Source organism: Camarhynchus parvulus, chromosome 1 (assembly GCF_901933205.1).
Source record: "Camarhynchus parvulus chromosome 1, STF_HiC, whole genome shotgun sequence".
Lineage (NCBI taxonomy): Eukaryota > Metazoa > Chordata > Aves > Passeriformes > Thraupidae > Camarhynchus > Camarhynchus parvulus.
The window spans coordinates 19013325-19036678 of NC_044571.1; the positions used below are offsets into that span (position 1 = coordinate 19013325).

Genomic DNA, 23354 nt, shown 5'->3' on the forward strand with positions numbered 1-23354 from the left:
CTGGCTTAAGTTGACTTCTGCTTTATACACTGGACCATGGGTAACATACTGTGAGATAAATACCTGTTTCTCGGCTCCCTGCATTTTTCTTGTTGGCCATGTTAAATATTGAACGCCTTGAGTCAACCAGCAGTCTGTAGTATCCAGCTGTTAGGCAAGCAAGATTCATTGCATCTGATGACTCCATCAGAAGAGTAATAGGCTAAGAAGAATACAATCAAGTTAAGGCTATTCCTCCTCTGTTTGCCTGTTGACAATACTATTACATTGGAGCAAAAGTAATTACATCACAAACACCACATGGAAAAATACACGTGAGAATTTATTCTCCTCACTATCAATATCAAACAGTATAAAATGTTTAGTCAAGATTGGAGTTGTAGTAAGGAAGAAGTCCAACTAGACATGTTAACAACTGATTACTCTCTTTCTGAATGAAGCTAACTATTGTAAGACTCTTGCTCCATCTTTTTCTTGCACAGATATCTTACTCTGGTAAAAGCACTATTTAATGTTACTCTGAATATGCCAGAGGTGAAGAACCTGGTACAGTAGGTGCTGGAGTCTTGCAGTTGTATGAGAATCTGCTGCTTCCCTGAAAATGTCGTGCACTAAGTATATGCAAAGAAGCATGACAGGGGAAGCAAACAGTCAGGGAAAGTTGAGGTTCATAAAATAAAGCAGTCAGGTTCAAGCTATCATTACACTGCAAGACAGGGACAGGTTAAAAGATTTCAGTGTTTGTGGCCTGGTGTTACTGAAAAGTGGTGAAAAAATAAGCAGATAAGCAGAGGCAAAGAGATTGGAGAAAGATCACCAGAAGTGTGACCAGCAAAGACAACTAACATAAAACACTAAAAAAAAAGACAGCCCTAACAAAAAGTGAGACCTCAGAGCTTTGAAAAACTGTGGCTGCCAGGTTAGCAAGCACTGAACCCAAAACATCCATGTGAAACATACTTTAATTCATTTTCTTTTAATTCAATTTTCATTTTCTTTCACTTTTCTTTATGTATACATTTTCTTGCCTAAAAAAATTCTTCAAGTCTCTATAGCTTTTAATACCAAAAACTGTTCTCCTCAAATGTAATTTAATAAGGTGGTTAGCCTCTACAACTCCAAGACAGGAAATAAAAATGAAGCCCTCACCATGATGCATAGATAGAAATTAGGCCACAGACAACCCATCTTATCACTCACAGTTTGTAGTGACTCATAGTATGTGGACATTTGTGACAATTTATCATAATTTAGCATGCAGAGCCCACTGTCACAAGACAGATGCAAGGACCTATATCATTCATTCCAGGAGAAGTATCACAGGTAGGCTCTCCAACCTACTCAATCCCTTACTAGTAAAAAGACAACTGATTCTGATGGAAGCTGCGGCCAAAACATAACTGATCACAGCTTACTACCCAACCCAAAATAGGTTTGATGAGTTTTTAAAAGCTTATGCTACAGCACCTTAGGCCACAATGTTCCAGGTGCCGTGAATGTTGTATAAATTGTTTTCACCAACTTGGAAAAATATATTAAGGCTTTTTTATTTTAACCTATTTTTGCTGCAGCTTGAGCTTCTATTCAGTACATGCTTCTTTCAGGGTATTCAAATATAGCTATTATAGTTACTATAAATTATTTCAAATATAGCTATTATAGTTACTATAAATTATTAAACCAACAGTGGATTAATTAATCTCTTCTTTTGAGCAACTACTAAAAATGGACATTTGAAATGCTACATTAACCTCAAATTTTCTGCAGTGATTGGCAGAAATTGATGAACTCTGCAGAACTCTCAGATTTCTAAAAACAATTCTGTGAAGTACTGCTACTCTGCTGAAAAGTTCTGGGACAGCTAAACTTTTATTGCCTGCTTCTGCCAAGTGAAACGTTCTTGAGAACATATTTAAAGAAACAAAAATAAAATAAAAATCTGAACTGTCTGTTCATTAAGAAAATAATATCATATATAACATATACTCGTACATTCAGAAGCTGGAAATATGAACCTGCTACTTGAGGGTAAATGAAAGGATGAAAACATCATTGAGAATACCTACCAGTGTGTGTCTGCATCTCCTTTACAGGACATGGTCATAACCCCTACTTGTGCCCCACAGAGAGGCATCTTTTTGTCAAATTCCACCCAGAGCCTCCCAGATTTTTATTTTTTAGTCAGTCTCTCTGGTTTAAGATCACATATGTTGAAGTGTAAGGAGATGAGGATATGCACAATTAGCAATAAGACAGTAACTGTATTATAATATATAACAAAACTGTATTATAACAACATAATACCATGGTAATACATAACACTATGGCATACTGTGCTGCATATTAATATGGGCAGATGGGAAGGATTTAATTTCTATATTACTTTCCCCATCTGTAAAAAGGTGATAATAGCTTTCTTGCAAGAGGGCTATGAGTTTAGCACAGTAATGCAGGCAAAGCAGCCTGAGATCCTCAGGTGTTACCATTGCTAAGTAAGGTGAAAGAGATGCTATGTTCACCAACCTGTACATTTCTCTTAAATTGTTGTCAAAGAGCCTTTAAAGATTACTTTACAACAATGTTTTTTTCATTACCTTAAATACAGAGAAACTGTTCCAGGTCAATACACCTAAAGCATTCAAAGCAAAAGCCTAGTAAAATATTCCTCACGTGTGCTTTTTGTGTATAGCTGGGTAAGCAAAAAGAAGTGTTAGGTTCTATTTATTTTAATCAAATATTTCAGTTTCAAATACAATGAGAACTCCGCCTTCAATCTCTGGTTTTTCAGATTAATGCCCCAGAAAGTCTATGAAGCCTTTCACTTCAAAGCCAAATGGAAACCACAGTGAAAACAACCAGGACAGCATAACATACAGAACTCCACTGATTTTGCCATTAGATGCCACACAGATGCAGAGGGTTAAGCGATATTTAAAAGAAATTAAATGACTATAGGTAGATGATGAGCATCTGTGAATACCAAACTGGAATGATAAAGGTTAAGAAAAAAAAACATTAATTCTTACAGTTTTTTTTAATTGTCAGTTGTTATGTGGTCACTTGCAGTAAACTTTGTGGATATAACACTGGATTACAGGGGACACTGGTCCAATGCAGCTGGCAAATCTTTACTGGTAACAATACTGTATATTACACTAGAAGGAGCTTCAAAAGGTAATTTTCATCACCACCTCTTCTTACCATGGAAATCCATGAAGACAATAACAAAGCAAGTTTCTGAGGGTCAGCTGAGAGAAAAATCAAAATATGCAAGTGCTGGAAAACACCAGCCTAGTACACTGTAAGGCCAACCTGTAGTATAAATGTACTGTGACCACAAAAAAAGAGCTGAAAATGTACTCTCAGAGTACTATTGGCATGAAAATGTTCAGAATAGCATAGCTTAATCTAATACTCAAGGAGAAAAGCATTATTAAAAGATGCTATATCAACACAAATCAATAACAAACTTACTTTTACATCTAAGACATGCAGCTCAACTCTAACACTGCTTTCATCTTCTGTAAACATCTCAATTCTGTTCACGTGGCTGAAGTCTGCCAGGAGAGCCACAAGGTTTGTTTTGGTGTTTATCACATGGCTGATTCCGTACCGTGGCCCTACTAACAGGGTCACTTCTGAACGCTTTTCTCCCTGCTTTAGCAGAAAAAGAAAGAAAACACAAGTAAAAAACATGATAGGTACTGCATTGTGACAGAAATCACCACTCCTTTCAGTTACACAGAGTTACATTTGCATGGCATTTCTGCATTAAAGATTACTATGTTTTTACTAGATAGATACGATACACAAGAGCATACTTGATTCATAATTTTAAAAAAAAGTAAAGAAATTTCTTGCTGTATGTTGATTGCACTCTAGATTTTAGGTGGATAGTTAGATGGACAGACGATGGATGGACTCTGCTTCTGTTAAAAGAAAAACTTGGTCATTAAGATTTTTCCAGACTAACAATTTTATCATTCAATAGATAATTGGATGGTGTTATTTGCTAAGAAAGTGCTATCTATCTCCAAATTCTCAATATAATTTGTATTATGACAAATATATTCTTTTCAAGATTAAAAGAAGCAAAAAGTGATTTGGTTAAACTAAAAATTATTTTAAGCATATGAATAGAACCTAAACTTCTAAAGAAAATTATATGATCCGGCTTTTGAAAAAAAAAGGCATTAGATAAAAAAAATCAAGAGAAGAGACTATTTTAAGAGAAATGTTACCACTAGTGTTGCCTTGAAGACACGCCCTCCATATAATCGTAGATCACTGAGGAACTTTAGATAATGCACCTTGGCCTGCAGAGCAGAGAGCTGAGAAAGGAGAAACAGGGGTAAGAGGTAGTTGTGGAAATCATCACATTAGAAAATTCTGAAAGAAAATGTATTTGTGTAATATAAAGAGAATGGTCTGCAATAACAGCTCTTTGGAGCCTGAAACTAAATCTTGAGATGCTTGAGCTTCAGATGAGGTGAAACAGTTTCATTCTTAAAATTAATATCTTGCTCGTTTAGTTAAAATGCACTGAGGACTTGGGAATGGGCAGATCAGAGCATTTCAAGAACATCCTAACTGCTTTAATGAAGGGAAAATGTTAAAGTACTCAGATTAAACATCTGTTCACTGAGAGATTTCAAGCAGCTTTCCATTCATAAACTCCATCAGTTCTTAAATGTTTATGTACCTATACAGAGAAAGAGAACAGAGAATTTGCATTTGTCAGCTACATATTTTACATTTTGCTAGGTACTTGTGGTATTGGGCATATTATTCCACCTTGTTATTGCATTTCTTACTTTCTAAAATAACACTCCCCTATATTTAGTAGGTAATAAATCAGAAAGCTAAATACGGCACATGAATACATATGATCATGTTATATAATAGATGTCAGAATTTGTCTTCTCTTTTTTTCCTCTGAGCTTAAACTGCCTACTTAAAAAAGAAAACTTGGAAATATTTTATGAGACAGAAGGGAAACAAGAAACAGTTCATTTCAGAAGTCTGAATCCAAACTTTACACTTCCCGTGTGTAAATCCTTGCATCTGGACGTTTAGAAGATAATATAAAACAGTCTCAAATCAGTTGCTAGTTTCATTCCAGTCACTGGATTTCTAATTCAAAATCTTATTTAATCTTGAACAGAATTTAGGGGCCCCAATCCTAAATTTTTTCTAGACAACAAGGAGGAAATGGATCCAAAGCAGAGCAACCAGCGGTAATGCTTTGCCCTTTGCTGTACCAGGTGTTCCCTTGGTGCAGAAATACACAAGGGTTGTAAAAAAACAGGAGAATCCTGAGAATGATGAACTTCTCTTCATGTGAAGGAAGAGAAGAGCCCCAGAAAGAAATCAGTTAGTTCCTGTGGTGGTACCTACAAGTGAGACAGGAGGTGATCAAGAGCTTGGATGCTTTCCTTCTCAGACCTACCTGGTAAGAAGGCAGGTTGGCTAACATGCATTTCCAAAGCTCAAATCAAAAGGAATGAAGCAAACCCAACAAAGTCTGCTTGGTGCAGGAAGGGACTGTTGCAATACCTCTTCTAACCAAGAGCTGATATTGGTATGCCACTGTAAGGCATATCTCACACCGGAAGGGCCAGCAGCAGTGATGCCTTCCAAAATAAATCCAAATTTATACTACCAAGATAAATAATAAGCAATTGGCATAATTTAGCTTTAGTTTCAGAAGTATAGGAGACATGCACTGCTTCAGCCTTTCTTTGTGAGGTCAGACACACAGAGCTATGTTCACACTCACGATGTGTTCTGAAACCTCCAAGCAGGATTTCTGCTGATGACAATGAGCCTTAGCTCATGCACCAGCTGTTTTGAGGTTTTTTAGTTTACAAACAAAGTGTCATGAAGCAGGATTCAGCTCATTTTATGTCTCAACTAGTCACTCTCAGGTTCTTTTTATAGTCCATGAAGAGACATAAGCATTTCTAGGGCACAAGCAATCTGACCTATTTCTGTCCCGAATGTGGGATGGGATGAATCGCTCCCTGGAAGTGCCAATTTCTCTCCATTGACTACACATGAGAAGATGACCTGCACTAAGAAACCACATTTTGGTGTCTAAAAGCAGTCTCAGCTGCATGCATGTAACAAAGGCATTTCTCAGAGACATTGTCTTATCCATGTTTTTTCCAGCTGAAGTGAAAGCTTAGTGCTAAGAAAAGTATTTTACAGCAGCAAGGAGGTTCATTTACTGCAAGGACCATCATCTATCCAGTTAGATCTTGGCCAGCGAAAAGTCTTTCTCTACAGTGTAACAGAAAACAATCTGAAAAACAGCATTTAGGTCAGATGAGAGCATCAGAGAGAGAACAAAAACTTTCCTAGCAAATCTGCCATTGATAGAAAGCGCTAAGCTAATGAAAAAAATATATATGCTTATCATACATGAGGTACTAATAACCAGTTATCTGTCATTCTCAAGATAAGAAGATAGTTTAGGTGGGATATAATTAATTATTTTTAATAGTTTTTGGCTATGTTGCACCAGCACCTGAAGTTAAATCTGAAAATAAAGTGGCTAGGTGTTTCTCCAAAATATTAGCTTTAAAGGTGTCCCATGCATGCCATAATTTTGTTCTTTAAAACATATTTTCCATTAAGATGCAAATGTAGTACCTTTTTGCCTGGAGGAACTAGGTTTTGATTTGCTTTGACAAGGTGGGAAAGTGCTTTCTTTATGTTCTTTTCTTTCATGCTTTGCAGCACAGCAGATGGAAGAAAAGTCTCTAATCCCCATTCTTTTCTGCAATAAAAGGCATATATTTAATTTCACATTCCTGTGATGATTATTTATCTAAAGACTGGTGACTACGATGCCAAGTGAATGATTACCTGAAAATAGAAGGAGAGTTGATCAAGTCCAGAATTTTGCAATAACATGTTATTTATTAAATTTAAACATTTTATTTTTTATGAGAAAGGTATTTTAAAATGATAAATAATCTCTCTTCTACCCCTTCCATTACTTCATTCATGCCATTCAGAAAAGAATATTTAAGTTTCATATGTAAAGTCTATGTTAGACACTACTTAATTACATTGGCAAGTATGATTACAGAATTAAAATAGCAGATAATTTACCAATGCAATGTCAGATTTAATTTTATTTTATGGGTTTCTTTTAGAACATGGAAACAAAGCCATTTTCTTGTCACCTTTATGTTTGGGGGTTGGGGGGGAGGTCTGGTTCCTCCTCAAATGCAACCAGTTTGCCTCCATTTACCAAATTATTTTTCTGCTGGAAGCACCCCTTTTGACAGAAGACTGACTCTTCACTCGTCACTATATTTGCAGATTCATTAATAGGATAGAATATAACATTGCCTTCAATATGATGGATAAACTGTTCAAGACTGAGTGTGTAACAGTTATTATTTCCATTCTGCAAGCAAACTCAGCAACAGCAACAAAAGTTTTAGGGCTTGGGGTTTTTATTTAGTTGCGGGTTTTGGGTTTTTTCAATCTAAACTGATATACACACATTTGCACTTTCCAATGTTTATTTTTCATTTTAGTTGTATATATGTATATATGTAGTTTTATATATATATATATATATATATATATATCACACATAGAGCCTAAAATAGGACAGGTGCCTACTGGAGTACATCTGCATTTAAGAAATATTACAAACCCCAATCTATGACCTACTGTACTCTGAACTGAATCTTACTATAATAATCTTTACTAAAACCGTAGGATTCAGACCATATAAACTTAGATCTTAAATCACTGAAAGCAAGTGAGCTAATCATATTTACATTTATAGTCTATTTCACATGCCCAAACAGATGATCAAAAGGTAAAACAGACTCAAAGGACAAAAGGTACCACTCTTAACACACCTGAATTAATTTCAATGACAAAGATTAAATCTAAACTGGTGCATGCGTACAGACATACTAAAGAAACAACCTTAAATAATCTACAAGTTACTCCTAAACTTTCACTTTTAAAGAAGACACAGCATTCTCAACTTACTCTATGTACTTGAGGGAGATTTTCTGAGTTTGCTTGGTGGTCACAGTTGCAATATACATTTGTAATGCTGCCAGCCGCAGGGCGATGTCGTATTTCAGTTCTGGTCCAAATCTTTCCTGGACCACATCATTACAGCTCTGCCAAAGAACCAGTAGAGGGAGCATCATGTTAAAAAACCTTGCACTAAAAATAAATTACTGTTATTTTCTTTTATTTCACCCCCCGCCCCCGTTTGGTTTTTTGTTTGTTTGTTTTGTTTGTTTGTTTGTTTGTTGTTTTTTAATTAACACTTCATGAAAAGTAACCCCTAACTCAGAAGCAGGACTCTGTTTTTGCTTTCAGAGTTGTCAGGTATTTATGATATGGGCACTAATGAAGAATGCCAGTACTTCTGCCAAAGAGCAAAAGGCATGATTATTTTCACCTAAGCTCTCTTCAGCCTTCCTGGAGAGAAGACTAATCCTCCATCACAGAGTGCTTGGTGGGTATCAGTATATCTAGATTCAGAATAGCAGGATTCCACCTGATGAGATACTCAGGAGAACCACCTTGCTTGTACATCAGTTCTCCCATCCCCTTTACTGGAAGAACCTTTTCAGACATCATTTCTGTTTGATATTACAGTACCATAAATAAGTATTAACAATTAATTCAGCTTCACTCTTCTCTAAAGCCAAATATATTTTGGAAAGATATCAAAGCATTACTACTTGGAGAGACTTATGAAGAAAGGGGACTTTGCAGATGATAGAGATTTGCACATTCCCCAAGTGCATTCATCAGCTTTATGCAGCAGTAATAAAAGCCAGAATTCACTGCAATAATGCTTTTTTTTTTTTGTGAAGATGTAAATTTATATATAGAGTAAGTATATTATTTTATTCTCCTTTACACTAGCAATGGCTGTGCTTTCACTTACCTGTACATAGAGATATTCAAAAGCAACTGGATCTCTTCTTAAAAGATCAATGGGATCCTTTGGGACAAAGCTAATCCTGAAAAGACACCTCATCTTATGCGAGCTTGGCCTTTGGGTCACCTAGGACAGTGCAACAATAATATTAGATCTTGGCAACCCTGGTAGGGCAACAGGGTCTATAGCCTTGGGCAATGTTACCCTGCTCCAGAGCCCTGTGGTAGCAGGAAAAATCATTCTGCCAAAAAAAAGAGCTTTGCCATGGGCAATTTATTAATTCTTCACCTAAGCACATTGTATATATAATCTTGGGGAAGGACTTTTAGACTCATACAGGCATAACTGCCTGATACAACTCATCCTCAAAGCAACAGCATTCACTCAAAACCAGGGTGAAACAGATAAAAGACTTTAACAAAAACCATCCAAGTGAAATGCAAACTGAATTGAGCTTCAGCAGGACTAAAACATATAAAAGAGAAGAGTTAGGTGTTTGGGGAGAGGTCACATTTTATTTCTTAGGCTGTCTGAGAACACGGGTGAGGCGCAACTTGGCAGCAATTACTCTCACCTTCTCTTGCTTGTTTTAATCGATTAGGCAAATAGAGAGAAATTAGGTCTTTTTCCTGGATTGTTCTGGATTAAGAGATCTACTCCATAACTTCTGACTAAGATCCAATACATTAAAAAATTAAAAAGTCAGCTTTGTGTGTTGGTCAGCAAAACTTTTTTAAGCATCTAACTCTGTAATCTGGGTATATTCACAGGAGACCATTGCCTAGCAAAGTAATAATAGGAGAACAATCCAAACCCAGCATTTTAAGTCATGGTCAGCAGCAACATTATAATAGCAAATTAAAATATTGCTGATTTTACAGGAACTTCAAAGAAGACACCCTCAGAATTAATGTAGTTTATGTAATTTCTTCATTAGGCTAATGCAGTTAGAGAGTTGGGGTACTTTAAAATCAATGTATTTTCTTGACAAAACTGTACTTTTAAAAATCTCCAATAGAAGTCTCTGTCTTGCTCGAACAATTTTCAGAAGTTCTATTTATTGCACATTGTCTCACCTCTTTTCTAAGTATATAGACATACTCTGTACATATTAATAAAACCTCCAGATGGGATTTTTGAAAGCTCACTAACTTGGTTTATTCTGATCTTTCTGATTTCAGTGAGAATTTTACCAATAACCAATTTTACCATTCAAGGAGATGGCTGGGTTAGGAGGACAAGTACTGAGTATTTCTGGATATTGTTCAAGCACTGGGTAGCTTATACTCACAAGAAAAGAATGTTAACATGGCAAAAGCAAGTGCTTAAAGGTTAGAAAATGCTAGGAAGACTGTCATCTGGTAAACTAACCTCCTTCACACCATTACACAGACTAATTATAATTACAGGAATTCTGTCATTTAAATTAAGTATTTTTCCACATCTAACAATTAATTTCTCCTTTTTCCTTCTTTTTCTAATTTAACTGAAATTTAAAAATATACTAAAGTTCTCCTGAAACACAGAAATATAATAGAAAATTTCAGGCTAAACAATTTGGTAAAATGATAAGGAGATAAAATCAGGGTACTCTGCTGGTAACTCTGAAGAAACTTTAACTTTAGTCACACTTCCCTGATCTAAGGAAGAAAGTCACACCAACATTTTCTGTGTCACATTTCATCATCAATGAAGTGACACAATGTACCTCTGTGTAAACAAGCCAAACTTGACTCCATCAGAAAGAGACTATTCCCTGTCACACAGACACAGATCTGTATAATCAAATTTGAACAAAATATCAAAAAAAGGCTTTTAAATAAATTTGGCCAGACTGTGCTTCTCAGAATTGTTACCATGGATTTGCCAGCTGTTGAGTATGTTCAGTAGCTGGGCCTCATGTGATAGGAAAAGGTTAGGTTTTCAGATTTCAGTGTGATTTTTTAATTATTTATATTTTTGAAAAGCCCAATAAAGCAATGAAATATCATGTTTTTATAACAGAAAATTCCTGTGAGAACCTTATTTGTACAATCACTTCTAAATATCCTAGCTATTTGTTAGACTGTGTCAAACTAAAAAGCTTGCAGCTAACTCATCTGAGTAATGAAAAAGACGGAAAATTTACTGATTAAGCCATCTCATTAATATCTGTTTTCATAGACCATTACACAAACCTGAGTTAGAGTCTCTTGTTCATGTAGCAAAAGGAGTTTCGTTCCAGATCCTTCAACTCTCTGCTCCAGCATTAGGGAGAAGTGTTCAATACACTTGATGGAAAGCTTTTCTTGGAGTGTTAAGATGACATCCTAATTAACAAAGGATTTATAAAAAGTGCTTAAATTAATGAAATGCTTGGGATCCAGTTCTTCACTGCCACACACCCTGTATGTACCCAGCACAGGGCAGAAGCCCAGACTTTGTGCCTGTTTTGCACAAGTTTCCAGGACATCACAAAGATTCCTCAAACATCCCCAAGATGGTAACAGATACGAACATGAGAAATACACAAATGGGATTGCCAGGAATGGACAACATGCTGTTGTGATTTAACATGTAAATGATATTGGCGTGGCCCTTAAATCATATCTGTCTCCTTGGAAATAAAACCCATCAGCAAAAAAGGGATGGTCTTATCACTGTTCTCTTCCCTTTATCAGGGCCACGCCATCAAGTAGACAAACCAAATTTATAAGTTCAACAAAAAAAAATTAGATGAATGGCCTTTATTTGTTCTTATGGCAAAGGGTTTTTTAAATTTCACTTGAGTTTTAAATGCTGACAGAAAAGTCAATGATGATGACTGTGCAGAACAATAGCTCTAAACTGATGGACCATATCAATTTTTAGAGACTCCTGATTAGCTTTTTTCACACTAAATTATGACTAAGGAGAGTTAATTTGGGAACGACTGTATCTAAAATAACAGCTAAACAAACCTCTTCACAAAACCATTCAACTAATCCCTACCTTACTTTCATATAAGGCTTTGTAAATGTATGCAGATTATTAATATCATTTGTCAAGGTATCTTTTACTTTAGTGAATACTGTAGGAAAAAGAAATGCATAATAACCCATCATTTAGAAATAGTTTCACAGTATGTTGGTGACAAGATTAAAACATTTCCTTCCATCTGAAAGATTTTCAGATATACGCAAGTATCCAGATGGATAGGATCTACTAAGGAGATCATGACAAATTGTAATCCAAGTGTTTTAACATAATTTAGGAAGATTAATTGATCAATTACAGAGTGTTTAAGGAAAATCAAGACCAAACTGGTGGAAGGATGAAAAAATGTAAGTGGAAAGATGGGGACAGCTCTCTGCAATGTAGAGAATATAAGACAGCATCAATGAATCGCTAGCTGTCACTCTAAATAATAAAGGCTAATATTATACTATTCTGGCCAATGGGGAATTTATTACTTACACATTAAATCTACTTTTATTTATACTTCTAAACTGTGCTAAAAGACTATGGGCATAACAGTAACATGAAGCAGCATAATACTAAATATAAGCTTTTAAGAGAGGGTATTAATGGCACTGCTTTCCACCACTAGCTCTTCTGGGCCTTTTAAAATATGAGGCTAAGGCACACAGCCTCTGAATTACTGCACCAAAGTTTTTGCTTTTCCTCCCATCTGATAATTTCAGAGTGAGCCCAGGTGCCATGACCCAATAATATGGAAATTGAGGACTGCAGGTTAGGTGCTGCTTGTACCCTCCTTTTTAAGTGGTGAACTACTGGACTGCTAGAGGTGAGAAAAACTGCATTTACGTTGACTCACCTGGGCCATGTCACCCCAGTTAAGCAAAGAAGCAACAATCCACACCCACCCATCCACACTGAGGAATACACACACACATGCAAGAATATGTCATTTATAGCTGTGAAGGTTTCAAAATATTTAATTGCCTGAATTAGATGCAAAGGAAATTATTCCTACCAATAGTCAAAATGACTAAGTTCAAAGCAGGCTTACAACATCAATACAGCTAGGTAACTGAGTCCACATGGGTATCTGTGCCAATGACTTCAGATTTGACATTTGGTCTGATAGTACATGACACATCCACGACGGGACTACTTAAAACTAATGTAATGTGATGGCCAAAGACTGGTCTTCAGGAGCAAAACATCCTGGAATATGTTGGTTGTTTATATGCTCATAATAGAAAATACTAGAAAGTGGACTTGTGCACCTTAGAATGGTATGGAGAATTCACTAGCTACGTGAATAATGTCTCCTATTTCTTCACCAGCCAAATTTTCAAATTAACTCAAGGAATTCAGTATCCCAAGGTTGTATCCCATGGATGGAGTGCTTGTATCCATACCTGCATTCAACTTATGCCTAAGGCATATATGCTACATTTATTAACAAATGTTGCATGCCATTTTTAAGTGTGACTCTAGCATATGTTTTTTCATCAGATTGGAGTAAATTTCTTGTCTGCCTTAGTAAATAACTCTCTTTGCTGCTCTAACTGATTGAGCATGCTGCTGAGCACAAAGACAGCCTTTCTTTAAATATTCCTGGTTTTACAATCCCTTAAAACTAACTAAAGCCGGCATCCCCAGCCTTCATCGATCATCCCACCCATGCCCCTCTCATGTCTCGGGGTAGATTTGGTAACCAAACTGTAGATTTGGTAACCAATCTGTGTTGAAACTAGCTTCCCCAAACAGTAATGCTAGCCCTGCTGCTTACCACACTGTTCCAAGACTCTCACAGACACTGATGATGCCTCTGATTTAGGAACCCACATGGAATAGTGTCACAGACATTCCCTGGCAGACTCAGTTTTGTGCCAGGGTTTTACCTTTTTATTTCTGCATGTGAAATGTGCTATGGAAAGTGTAGAGGGCACTGCACTGAGGCAAGTAATTTATCACCGACATAATCCTACAATATTCCATCCTAAATTCACTGAATGATAAGCTGGATGATATTCAATCAGTAACCAACATCTTAATCTTCTTAGCTCCTGACTTTTGCTGACAAATCATGCTAGTGTTTGGCAGTATATCAAAAGGATACAAGCACACAATTCTGATTGTGCTCCAAGCACATTAAAGTCATCACTTCTTCTTCACTGACAATAAAATACATTTTTAGGAGTAGAAAGATGGACCAAATCCTCATTATTTGTGAACTAAGAGTCCAGCTCAAACTGAACACACTAGTAATTTTGTTTTTAAAGCATTCCAAGTAAACGATAATTACTGAAGGTCTCATACCAAGGAATAGCTAGCTTACCTTTATTGAAGTGCTGCAGTCAAAACGGAAAGATTTGGTTTGTCCATTTTCAAGATACACCTTTAGAACATTTGGCATGAAAAGAAGTGAGTTGTCCTTAACTGTTTCCTGTCAAGCAATTTAGTGAATCAGATTACAACATGCAACAAGAGAAATATAAACATTGTTCTATCAAGAAGTACATCATTCTGACAGAAAAGCAAAAACTGAGAAGGAAGGTGTTGGCCCAAACTGAAAGCAGAAATATCCATGCCCTGCAAGGGTCTAGCCAGGCTCATAACAGCTGCCCTCTATAGGTTTCTGTCCTGGAAAAATAACTATTCACATACATTTTATGTCTGGCTTGGGGTACTCTCTTTCCCTAAATACTATCTGTCTGACAATAAATATTGCCTCTGAAGTTGAAACATTTTCACTAAAATAGAAAAATGGATCACTGTTTCTCTGAATATAGTGAGCTATTTAGTGTTTTCAATCTAAAAAATTGAAACTACAGTTTGTTAGTAAGGATTACAATCAAGATAATTAACATTTTCTTTATAGAGGGTTATTAAATGTTGCTATTTCTTTTATAATTTAAGAAGAACAAGATATAACATTGCTACCTAATTTGATGATTCATAACCAGTATAGCAAAATAAAGAAGGAGAAGGAAGGGGAGCAAATCTTTGGAGATATTGTTTGCTTATTTTTATTTTAAAAAGCAGAAATTTCTTTTAAAAATGCAGTATTGATTTAGGTTTGGAAGAGAGTTGGCTAAAGACATCAGTGTGGAATGATGCTCTGGCAAATTATGAAAATGAGCTGTGAGTTCATGTCTGAGGAGGAGTCCAGTGCCTCTCAAAGGGAGGCTGACGTTGTCTGAGGTCTGGAAACAATAAGTTCAAGGAGATAAAACAAATTTTAAAGTGGTCTGTGAGGTTAATCCGTTTTTAAATTAAAATCTTAATCAGTTTCTCTGACATGGTACCTCTCTTGAGCTTATGGGTTTTATGAAAACAAAGCTGATCCAAAGAAACCAACAGACAAACACTATAAAGACTATAAAGACAAACGTGTTATCACCACAAAACTCATTCAGTAGCATCTTAATTTTATTTTAAGGGACAAATTTTTCATAAAATTATGGGCCTAGTGTACTTGAAAAAAGATCTTTGGAAAACTTCAGAAACAGAAAAACCCTTCTCTTTGCAAGCCTGTCACTGCTTCTCCTGCCATGTAATTACCTCCCTTTCCAGGCTTGAGCTGTACCTTTGGATGAAATGCTCAATCCTTTCTGAGGTTAAACAGCTGCATACTCACCGACACCTGCCCATTGATAATTACTTCCTCAGAGAAGCGCACTTTGACAGGATTGGACTTCAATCTTGCCTTTTTTGCAGCACTAATAAAAGCTGATTTAGGAGACTGTAAGAAAAGATGGTGACAAGATATATCACATAACCTAAAATTAAAACCTTTTTTTCCTTTTTTCAGTTATTCCCCCTGTTATATGCCGGAAACTCCATGCATACAGCAACATTTTGCATACAGAAGGATGGAAATACAGTCAAACCATTATGCATCCTAAGGTAATCTCTATGCACATACTGAACATACTGGAAATTATCCCACTGTTAGACTGGAGCAATGAGAAAGGTTCTCAGTGCACACAGAAATTCCTGTAGTGTTCCCACAATGACTGCTGTCACCCAACCCTGTCTGCATGAAGGGACACTGACCAGAGACCTACCAGCAACCCTTCCTTTACAGACTGAATGGAAAATCTTTGCATAATCTGTGATCTACTGGATAGACATACACACAACTTTTGCAAAAAAAGTGTCTGCGAGGTCTCCAAATGGAATGGCATCTCACTGTATTTATGCACTTCAGAGCACAGGTGAAAACCACCAAGAGGCATCTGCAAGCCATCAGGCTTCCCCTGAAGGCAGCCTCTAAACACACCCTGTGCCATCAATATTGACATGTTGTAGGACTTCATGGCTTAGAAGTGTAGAAGCATTCCGAGTTTTCTTCTGTGACCTACTTGACTTTTACCTACTACATTATGCAATGGGTTCACCTGTTTTCAGCCCCAGGAATAAAACTCTCCCCACCTGAGAAATTTGACTAGCAGCTACTTTTTAGTAACAAATTAAATATTCACAGTCAATGGTATTTCCATTTTCATCAGCAGAAGTGAGGTTGGTTTATTCTCAGGTCATTGCAAACAGTGCTTCTGGCATTGCCTCCTTCATGACCGTGATAATGGGCAGTGGAAGACTTTCTCACTTTGGCTGAAATTCACTGGGCTCTTTTGGGCCAGGTTTTGATCCATTTGTTTCGTGAAAATATGAATTAAGAATTTCAGAATCTTACTCTAAGTCCTAAGTGGCCTTACTAGTCCTGAATAAAGACTTAGGTGATGTTGGTTTTCCTGTGAGAAATAAGTAGAGGCATAAGTGGTGATGATCAATGTGGCATGAGAGCTGTCCTTGTAAACATGGGAAATCTCATTTCTATCACTCAAATTTTGACTCAACTAACAATCTGCAGGAGCAATGGAATAGTCCAAGGTGGAAACAACGTGCTCCTCTGTTTCTGTCTCTGATCTCTGCTGAAACGGCTTAAAAATTTATTTTCTTGTGATGCAGAAGCCTTGTTTCTTAACCAGCTAGTTACTTGTTTCTAGTAACTAGCAGGAACAAGTCTAGCTCATTTCTGCAGGCCTCAAATCTACCATCACATTGAAAACATGGTAACTATTACCATAGGTTCAGTATCAACCAGTGAACAAGGAATGAACACTGACACATTCTCCCAGGAAATATCAGAGACATCCAGTAATTCCTGAGGCACAAAACAGAATCAAGAAATAAAAATAAATGCTTCTTTGCTTTCACAGTTCATTCTTTCTTACCTCTCTAGCACATATGACCACACAATAACCAATGATTGTAAATAACAGAAAATTCAACCCCATGAACAAACCAAGACCAGCTTCCAGAGTCAGTGCTGAAAAAAAGTGGAAGGTCCCCAGAAGTTTTGAAACAGCCACCAAAAAAAAAAAAAAAAAGAATAGTGGGGGGAAAAAAGCATTTCAGGGTGGGGACCTTGTTGACTTCTTCAGCAAGAGGGGACAATATGGAAATGCTGAAGCAGTTTAAATACTGTCCTCTGGAGATTAATTCCTAGAAAGATACAGTATAACACAGTACCATGATTAATAAAACTAGAGATGCCTTCTCTAATTTCCTTCCTCTCCATGTAGTCCCCCTTGGCAATGTGTAAGGGGGATAGTCTATTTGGCACCCAAGTAATGGACTGCAAACTGTTGATTCCACTGCCACAGGGCAGCACAGCAGCTGGATTAGGCTACTGGCTTTCCCTTGCAAGAACAAGGGGAAAACAGTGGCTTTCTCTTACTATTCTTGCTGAAAAAAAATCTCTGTGCTGTTGCTTGCTTTTATTACAGATGAGTCACCAGTCTGGCCTCTCTTGACAGGCAGACTGCCAATTTTTTTCTGGATTCTGGCAAGGTTATTCCCATACAGCAATTCTGGAAAACCACTATGTGTCCCTATTGCTCTCTACAACCTCTTGCTCTCTACAGCCTCAAAAGTCACTTGCAGGAGGCATAAACACTTAAATTATGGTATTGCAAAAATGCAATTGGACAGCTAAAGGTTTGAACATATATGGGCTCCCAAGAACCCCTCTGGGATGTGGGGTTTGATGTACCCATTGCACAGCCAGGGGAGCACACCATGGTCTGCCATAAAACATGGCGCTTCCTTTCATTTCCACTTTTGCTGTGGCGACATGCGAAAAACTCTGGCCCTTTGCCAGGCACTCCAGGAGAGCCTAGAGCAGACTGTTTTCCAAAAAGCTCCAAACTATAAACTAGGGGTGTAAGAAAATGAAACAGCTGTGCCAGGTATTTGGCAGAACATTCTCTGCTGGTTAAAGGTTTGAGTAATAGCCCAGCTTTTGAGTTTAATTGCGCAATGTCATTGTTTCTACCTCTGCATCAACTTGACACTTGACATTTTCTCGTTGGGAATAGAAGTGTTTCCAAAGGACGTGCAAATACCTGGGAAAACAGTTAGGTTTGATTGTTGGAACTTGCCTGTCTAAAAAAGCCTCAGCAAGATGATGTGCAGCTCTATTGTATTTCAATGTCTTTAGGTTTGTAGAAGAATGTTATCACTTAATGATTCTCATAGTGCCAGATAATAATTCAATTATTTCTGAGGCTCTGTGTTTTAGCCAAATGGATGCCATTATTCTCAGTTAATGACCTTAAGCAGGAGGTGTTTACACTAATGCAGGACATCTATCACTGCAAGTAAAGTATTTGCATTGTTACAGACAAAAACAGCTTAATTAGAGTGACTTTTGCAAAATGAGGGCACACATTTTAACAAGAGTCAAAATAACTCAAAACCCTCCAAACTTTACTCTGTGTGACCTAAGGCCTGTTTCCTATTAAAAGCTCAAATTTATTAGGATTTTAAATAATTTTTACTTGTTTACATAGAATTCAAAGGAAAATATAAGCTGATCATTTCAACACTACCTAGAGAAACTGCTAACAAGAAAAATGAAGCATTGCACAGAGATATTCTTGGAGGAAATAATAGTGAAGACCTAGACCCTACTTTGAACCCTGCTTATAGTGACTGCAATCAATGGGCTTCCCATCAGCAGGGTTAAAACACAAAAGATTGCAGAACAGACTTTCAGGAAAATGTTACTTTCTCATTTTCTAGACTTTTCAAAATCAGATCCTATTTTTGTCAGCAGCATTAGAGCAGGTAATTTATTAACAGATTTTAGAAATAATATCCTACATTATGAAGGGAAACTTTTTTGATGGAAGTAAAAATTCCTAGTGCTTCATGCACTAGGCATAAACTATAATTTGGGGGAGATTGCGAAGGAAGTAGGTTTTATTTGCTGAAAAAGCCCCTTTGAGTGCTCTTGACAGTAGAGGTGCTGCAACAGCAAAACCTTTTTTACTCATGCTCATGAAAAAAAAAGGATTTAGTAGCTAGAAGAGCACAGTGTAGTACTGAGATATCATAAAGAAATAGAATGGTAGTAGTATAGGACAATCACAAGGTGAAAAGAAAACCTGCTCTGTGACAGTAAGCATCAAAATTAGAAATACTACATTTAAAACTACAGAAACACTGTAGTTTTTAAATAGTCACGGAATGTATATATGCAATATATTTTAAGCTTGTTATTTAAAAATAGTCATTAGTTTAATATAAAATACTTAGTATCCTAGAAAATAAGGAAAAAATTGCACAAGTGCAAAAAACGAATTGACTTTTTGGTTCATGGCTAACAGCAATTACAAGTACCAGTATTTAACAAGCAAATAAAAGGTGAGTAAGAGGAAGAATTACATTTATTAAGTGGAACAGGACATAATGCCCAAAGGCAAACTAAATATGGTAATTCATAGCTGCGAACAAGGCTGAAAAGACTACACTGGCTCACAAGAACATTGTAGAAGAGCAAGTAGGGACACGGAAGAAATAATGTGGAGAAGTTTTACCACACAGTAATTTGTGATAACCACATGGCACTGACAGAGTATCATCAGGATTATTTCTTTGTTAAACTCTTGGTACAAATTTAATTGTTGGAATAGTGGTCAGATTTGGGTTCTCTCTTAAAAAGTTGGCAATCTATCATAGACAATTGTATTTAATTATTTGCATTATTTATATTTTACCATTTTTAGATGGTAGTCACAGTCTGATTATTAGTCCAACAAACTCTCAGTAAGATTGTTGCCACAACCATTATGATCCATAAATGTTATTTACTGTAATTTTTCTGCAACTGTTGTGTCTCAGAAGTATAACCATGTTAAAACAAGAAGCATCTCTTTCAAAACAGAAGAAGATCCTATCTTTTTCCCATTGCAAAACTTAATGCACAGCAAAATTGCCATAGATCTCAGCCAGGCCTGGACTTCATCCAAGGAGCTTAAGAGATTAATCATGAAAGCAACCTACCAAATGATCTCTGCACATAAAATATGAAATGATATCAAACAGGCAAGTTATTTGATCTAAGTAATACGTAAAACTTAATAAGGCAACAATCAGAATGATAGTTCATTTACAGAATAAAACAGTCAGAAATTATAATCAAATGCCATACTTCCAGAAATCAAAACTCTGAACTGCTTTAACTGCTTGAGCTGCTTGGTGACCTCCTTAGGAGCACTGGTGATAAGAACCTAACAGAGATTTTTAGATTGATGGAAAGAAAAAGATAGCCTAATGCTTTGGCTTGGTCATAATTAAAATGAAATTTTAATGTGTTTTAATGTGTTTAAGCATTAAACAAAACTGAATGCATTTAAGCAAAAATTATCTGCAAAAGCTTTCAAAGAGTACTAAGTGAACTACAGAGTACTATAAATCTAGATTACATCTACTTTCACCTGCAATCATAAAGGATGGTTACTTAAAGGCAAAATCAAACCACACTCCAAATAGCACAAAAAAACCAATTAAGAAATAGCACTCTTGTAATCCATCTTGGCAGATATTTTTCATGTAATGGTAGAAGGAAAGTCACTATCAAGAAGAGAGATCAATTAAATGTTTGTTGAGATGTACTTCTGTCAAGAGGGAAAAAATTCAGTCTATTTAAAAGCTCTTATTTTCCTTTGTCTAGTTTCTACTTCATCATCCCAGTTTTATTAGCAAAATAGTAAAAGGAAATATGGAGGAGGCAAAATTAAACAAACATGCATCATAATTTTTGAAGGCATAGATATTATTTCCAAACTGTAAAGCAAATTGTATTTGTCAGAGGATTCCCGGCACAGAAGACCAGGACAAGTACACAGCTGGAGTCAGCAACACCCAGGGGTTGCAAGGCTGAAAAAGATGCCAACGGGCTCAGGCACTACTGACAGCAGGGATCAGATGCTCAAAGTGACTCAGGAGCACCCAGGAAATCTTGCAGCCCAAGGTTGGCATAAACTGAGGGGTCTTGCATTGCTTCAGGGCCAAAACTTGGCTGCACAAACTGGCATCATCCTAGCTGCTCCACATCCCTACAGACACCCTTGCTTCCACTGCAGAAAAAATTGAAGCTGAAAGCAGTAGGGGGAGGATGCTATGAATCAACAGAAGCCTGGTCTGGACAGGGAGGGAGGTACAATAATACTGCACAGATGAGATCTACCAGGTGCAACAGTCCTGCACTCAAGGCCCTCCCAACCAGTTCATTTCACTAAGCATCCCAACCTTGGGGTAAAAATCAGTCAATAAAGCTAGCACCAACATACAGGCATTAATCTCACCTTCTAACTGCTCTGTGCACATCCTTGGGGAGACTATCTCCATGCCTACATGAGCTTAAATGTCCATCACGCCCAAAAACCCAAGTGCTTTGTCTGCTGAGGTAGAGCTGGGGGACTCTGATAGACATACCAGAGTGGGGCAATGCAAATTCATGTACAAAATGGGCACATCAGTCCAAACAGCTGACAGAAAAGTGTTTCAGTAGCATCCTCAGCTCAGTGACATCTAGAGGTATTTCAGATACTGATTAGATTTTGCTGCTACTTAACAAGAGGAGCAGGTTCTGCCTTGTCAGGCCTCACAAAGAGCTTGAACAAATAGCTGTGAATCACAGACACAATTAAAGAATGGAAGGTACCTCAAAGATCATCCAGTTCCAAGCCCTGTGCCATGGACAGAGGTACCTTCTAATAGACAAAGTTGCTCAGAGCTCCATCCAACCTGGCCTTGAACACTTCCAGGGATGGGGCATCTGCAACTTCTCTGGGCACCTTGTTCCAGTGTTTCACCACCCTCAGAGTAAAGAATTTCCTCCTAGTCTAGTCTAAACCTACTCTCTTTCAGGTCAAAGCTACTACCCCTTGTCCTGTCACTACATGCAACGCCTCACACTTGGTCATGTTAAACTTCAGAAGATTCCCATAGGCTCATTTCTTGAGCCTGTCCAAGTCCCTCTGGTCCTTCAGGGGTGTCAACCATCCCCCTTGACTTTGTGTCACTTACAAGTCTGCTGAGGATGCCCCTAATCCCTTTGTCTATGTCATTGACAAAGATATTAATTAACACTGGCCCCATTATAGACCTCTGTGGGGCACCATTTGTCACTGATGTCCAGCTACTGATGGGGATTCTGAGATGTTGATCACAACCCTCTGGATGTGAGCATCCAACAAATTCTTCATCCACCTAACAGTGTCCCTAACAAATCCATCTCCCTCCAATTTAGAGAGAAGGATGTTATGGAGGATTGTGTCAAAGGCTTTACAGAAGCCCTGATAAAAGGTATCTGTAGACTGTCCCTTGTTCACTGATGCAGTCACTCCACAGAAAGCCACTACATTGGTCAGGCAAGACTTGCCCTTGGTAAAGACACCAGGTAATGACTTTCTTTCTTTTCCAGGTTAAAGGCTGGAGAAGGACTGTACCTGTGCTGTAAGGTCTTCCATTGAACATGGAGTGCACAATTTATTTGGGTTTCAGCTTCCCTTACATTTAGTTTATACAGGGCTTGCTCTCAGACCAGCAGCATAACAATAAGAGGTCACAGCACCTCACAGACGTAGTACTACACTTTGTTGTCCACTTTCAAGGGCTACACATAGATGCACTAAAGCAAATGCCCTTTCTTCACCTGACATTTATAGACAAGAATTAAATCTGTCAATAGATGAAACCTGTATAAAAAAGAAAAGTGTGTGAGGATTTCTTTTCCCCCATCACATATATTCACTGTGACCTAAACCACTGGCTGTAAACCAGCAAGCGTTACAGGCAGATAGGCTCTTTATTTAGTCTGACCAGGCCTCATTTTCATTTAAGGTGACTGATATTGGCCTGATCCCAGATCATGTTCCTGACAGAGGTCTTACTGCAGAGTGACAGCCCTTGCCCGTTTTTGCTGTGGAATTGGAATGCACGCTCTTCCCCCACGAATCAGGTGCAGGGCAAACTGGCTTCTAGAAAGATGCAGGACAAGTAAAGCTGCATGGCCACCTCAAATCTAACTAGAAAGGCTAATGACTAGTACAGAGACACACAGTTTTCAAAATGTACATTTTGGCAGCTTCATCAGATAAACTTCTTTTCAAGTCTTTGTGTCAAATCCACC

At 37.3% G+C, this 23354-nt stretch overlaps 1 protein-coding gene across 2 annotated transcripts in view; it reads right to left on the reverse strand.

Moving 5' to 3' along the window:
* Nucleotides 1-23354, reverse strand: part of FRMPD4 (FERM and PDZ domain containing 4) — a 292864-nt gene that overhangs the window by 6122 nt on the left and 263388 nt on the right. For both annotated transcript variants that reach the window (XM_030950574.1, XM_030950563.1), the window contains exons 6-14: nt 15507-15611; nt 14205-14312; nt 11113-11244; nt 8942-9061; nt 8023-8159; nt 6655-6781; nt 4242-4331; nt 3475-3657; nt 64-202 (exon numbers count right to left, since the gene is read on the reverse strand). In XM_030950574.1, coding sequence (XP_030806434.1) covers nt 64-202; nt 3475-3657; nt 4242-4331; nt 6655-6781; nt 8023-8159; nt 8942-9061; nt 11113-11244; nt 14205-14312; nt 15507-15611 — 1141 coding nt within the window. The remainder of the gene's footprint in view (nt 1-63; nt 203-3474; nt 3658-4241; nt 4332-6654; nt 6782-8022; nt 8160-8941; nt 9062-11112; nt 11245-14204; nt 14313-15506; nt 15612-23354) is intronic.